This window comes from Watersipora subatra, chromosome 2 (genome assembly GCF_963576615.1).
Source record: "Watersipora subatra chromosome 2, tzWatSuba1.1, whole genome shotgun sequence".
NCBI classification, from domain to species: Eukaryota; Metazoa; Bryozoa; class Gymnolaemata; order Cheilostomatida; family Watersiporidae; genus Watersipora; species Watersipora subatra.
The window spans coordinates 15,376,651-15,381,070 of record NC_088709.1 but is presented as its reverse complement, the minus strand read 5'-3'; the positions used below and the strand labels follow the sequence as shown (position 1 = coordinate 15,381,070).

The 4,420-nt window shown below is 55.2% G+C and overlaps 1 protein-coding gene across 1 annotated transcript; it reads left to right on the top strand.

Moving 5' to 3' along the window:
- The first annotated feature begins 3,307 nt into the window (after positions 1-3,307).
- Positions 3,308-4,105, top strand: LOC137387993 (uncharacterized). Its single transcript, XM_068074509.1, has one exon. It carries the CDS (start codon positions 3,308-3,310, stop codon positions 4,103-4,105), a length of 798 nt encoding a protein of 265 aa, XP_067930610.1.
- Positions 4,106-4,420: the final 315 nt, after the last annotated feature.

The following is a 4,420-nucleotide window of genomic DNA, read 5'->3' as shown; positions in this document are numbered from 1 at the left end:
CGGGATGGAACAAGGACCCAGCAATGGCGAAGCATCTCCAGAGACCGGAGTACCATAGACCCAGAGACGAAAAGGGCTGGAATGAAGCCGAACCCCCGAGACGGGGGCCGACCCGAGGCGGCCATCTCCGAGGAGGGAATCTAGGCCAACCCACGAGTCCGGTGTCGGGTCCGACAGGCCGGTACGGGGAGAGCACAAGGCCAGCTACTCCCGAGGAAAGCCTGGAGGACCAGCTCAAAAAGAGTCCACCACCGGACAGGCCTAGGGGACGTCCGAGGAGGAAAAATCGGAAGAGATGCTCGATACCGCCGCAACGGGGGAAGGGTTGCCAAGGGTTGGAACCTTGGAAAAACCCCATAGGTCGAGCTACTTCCTACCGGGAAAAGTAGAGAGGCAAGACCTCCTGTTCCTCATAGACACCGGCTGCAACACTAACCTACTCTCCAAAAAGGTGTTCGACAGAATGCCGGAGCGAGTGAGGGTGCAGTTAGAAGAGAATGACCGGTACGGACTCATGGCAGATGGTAGAAAGCTCCAGTTTTATGGACTGATAAGGCTAACCGGAAGGATCAGGGACGTGGCTATAGAGGAGAACTTCCTCGTAAGCCAGATCAGCGAAGACGCTATTCTGGGTATGCCTTTCCTGATCTCCCACAAGTGTCAGATTGAATTCGGCCGACCCGTCATTTCCCTAGGGAATAGGCAACTTACTTGCACCGACAAATACGGGAGGATAATGGTGTCCAACGTTCACGCCTGGAAGAAAGTTACTATCCCTCCCTTGTCGGAGGTAAGAGTGACGGGGAAGATCTCCGCCAGAAATTACGTCCCGATGGGCTTGATAGAGGGCTCTGATCCACACATACCCGTGGCATGCAGCCTGAACAGGCCTGGAGAGGGGGGTGATGTCATCATACGATGCCTGAACCCCGAACGTCAACCGATAGAGTTGGGCGCCGGACACGTCATTGGCTAATACACAGCTGTGGAAGAAGAGGACATACAGACGGATCTCTGGTCTGGGCCGGAACACGGGAGCCTCAACGAATCAGGAGTGGGGTGTGCCACTGTAAGGACGGGGGAAGCCGTCCCGGGTCACCTGGTTGAGCTATATCGGCAGGCCCTCCCAGGATGCCGGCACGAAGGAAAGAAGCAGAGCCTGGCCCATCTTCTGACCAGGTACCAGGACGTGTTCAGCAAGTATGATGGCGACGTAGGAAGGACCGACCGAATCGCCCACAGCATACCCCTGATGGAGGGTGCCAGGCCGGTCAGACAACCCCCCACCGGTTGGGACCCCTCAAGGAGGCAGAAGCGGACAAACAAGTACAGGAACTACTGGAAAAGGGTTTGATCGAGCCTGCCAATGGGGCATGGAGTTCCCCGGTCGTCATGGTGAGGAAGAAGAATGGCGGATGGAGATTTTGTATTGATTATCGACAGCTGAATGCGGTCACCCAACAGGATGCGTACCCCATCCCTAGGATTGATGAAAGCCTGGACGCCCTGGCAGGAAGCCGATTTTTTAGTACGTTGGATCTGACCAGTGGATACTGGCAAGTACCGTTAGATCCGGACGCTCAAGAGAAATCCGCCTTTGCCACGAGAAGCGGGTTGTGGAAGTGGAAGGTACTGCCCTTCGGATTGACGTCGGCCCCCGCCACCTTCCAAAGACTGATGGAGTCTGTACTTCATGGGCTCCATTGGAAAACCCTCTTGCTATACTTGGACGACATCATCGTAATTGCTCCAGACTTCGAGACCCATTTGGCCCGTTTGGGAGAGTTCTTCCAGAGACTCGCCGCCGCGCAGCTGAAACTGAAGCCCTCTAAATGCGAGCTCCTCCAGAGGAAAGTGAGGTACCTTGGCCATGTGGTGAGCCCGGAAGGAGTGTCCACAGACCCAGAAAAGGTAAAAGCAGTGGCCGAATGGCAAACCCCTCGAAATATAAAGGAACTGCAGGCCTTCCTGGGGACCACAGGGTACTACCGACAGTACCTGCGAGATTACGCCACTATTGCCAAGCCACTCACGATCTTGACTAGCAAAGGGAAGCCTTGGAGGTGGGGAGAAGAAGAGCAGCAGGCATTCGAGACCCTCCGACAAGGCCTGATCTCGGCACCAGTGCTGGGGTACCCCAACCCAAAGAGTCAATATACTCTGGACACCGATGCCAGTAATGTGGGAGTGGGGGCCGTCCTGTCTCAGAACCAGGGGGGGCAGGGAGACCGTAGTGGCATACTACAGCAAGACCCTCAGCCCAGCCGAACAAAATTACTGTGTAACGCGCCGAGAGCTCCTGGCAGTGGTAAAAGCCGTCAAGCACTTCCGGCCCTACTTGTATGGTCAACAGTTCGTGCTCTGCACGGACCATGCCTCCCTGAGATGGCTGTGTAGGAGGAGGGAGCTGTCGGCTCAAGTAGCTCGGTGGCTGGAGATTCTGTCAGAATTCTCGTACTTACTGGAACACCAATCAGGGGTCAAGCACGGGAATGCCGACGGCCTGATACGACAGGTCTGCCCAAACGACTGTCGACAGTGTATCCGAATAGAGGAGCGAGACGGGGGCCCTAGCAAACAGGCATTGCTGGAAGGAGAGTCCGACACCGTGGCCGCAATTAAGCTACCAGGAGACCGAAATTTCTGACAGCTGGTACAGAGCCAAATGGAAGGGACACAGGCCGCGGCCAGGATGTACTGGGCAGTAAAAACTGATCAAGAGCTACCAGAGGAGGAGCTGACTCTAGGGAGTAATGAGCTCCGGGTCCTACACAAGAGACGGGAGGCTCTGAGGTTATCCCCCAACGGCGTCCTGGAGGTCAGACTAACGACGGACGGCCACCCCAGATGGTGTACCCTACGTCCTCGGGCGGACCGGAGCCGGGTAATGTGGGACACGCACAGGCTTGCCCATGCGGAGGTTCACAAGACTGTAAAAAGATTACTACTCAATTGGTATTGGCCGGGACTGAATGCCGACGTGAGACGACTCATCAAGACGTGTGAGATCTGTCAAGTGGCAAAAACCGGCGGGAATCACGCAACTAGGAGCAGACACCGATTGTACGCCGGGCGACCGTGGCAGAAGCTAGCGGTCGACCTGGTGGGACCAATGCCAGTGACTAACCGGGGGAACAAGTGGATCCTAGTGATTAGCGACCATTTCTCCAGATAGCAGGATGCAATAGCGATCCCGGATGCAACTGCCCCGGTGGTAGCCACAACCCTGGACGAAAGGGTGTTCTGTTATTTTGGCCTACCCGAGGAATTACACTCCGACCAAGAGGCTCAATTTGAGTCTAAACTCATGGGAGAATTATGTAGTCTATGGAACGTAGACAAAACACGGACTACACCATACCACCCCCAGGGGAATTGCATTGTAGAAAGAAACAATCGGAGCCTGGGAGATTCCTTAAGAGCCTTGCTCCTGCGCCGTGGGCCTACAGAGTGGGACTTGTTGCTGCCACAGATAATGAGGGCTTTCCGGGGCACTCCCCACTCCGCCACGGGAGAAACCGCGAATTACATGATGATGGGCAGGGAACTGCGATTGCCAGACCAGCTCTCAGAACCCGTTGCAGTCACTGGCCAGGCGGTACAGCCCTACGTACTGGAACTGGCCAGCCGGCTGGAGGAAACGTATGAAATTCTCCGAGACCGCCAAATGAAAATCCGGGTGGAGGACGACGAAGAGCCCCCATCGTTTGGGACCGGTGACTTGGTGCTGCTGGTCAACAAGAGACGTAGACGAGGAGAAAACCCCAAGTTACAGCCCAAATATGTGGGACCCTATACAGTCACTAGGTGTAATCCCAACCGTACGTACCAAGTAGAGAGACAAGGACAAATATCAGTACAAAACGAAGAGAGATTAAAACCATACTACGCGTGTCCAGAGGCCGATGGGAGGGCCCCGGCCACTAAGGAACCCTCCAGGAGGCCAAACATGAGAGGTGCCACTGGACGAAGAGAGAGGAGGCTGGAAGAGCTAGGGGAGATGCTGCCCGCAGTAGAGTACACTGGAAGGGTTACACCGGACAGGCCGAACTCAGGGAACGGTATCAGTCTACCAAAGCTATGGTGGAACAACTGGAGACCTTGATAGAGAGGGAAGGTCTGAGGACGAACTTAGAACTGATGTCTCAATATACAATTCTAAAAGAGTCGGTTGCCGAACTAGAAGAGATGATGGCCGCAAGCCGCCACGGAGGGGAGCAACCAGATACAATCATACCTGACCGAAATATCCCGGGAAAGGGGACAGAGACGGAGGCAGACGAAGAAAACCAAACAGGAGAGGAACAATCCGGCAATGAAGGCCTTCGACAGCAGACTCCGAACGGCAGAACAATTCAGGAACAAGAGCACGGCAAGACCGGAAAGCGGCCATCTTATGAAACTGAGACAGCCTCCAGTC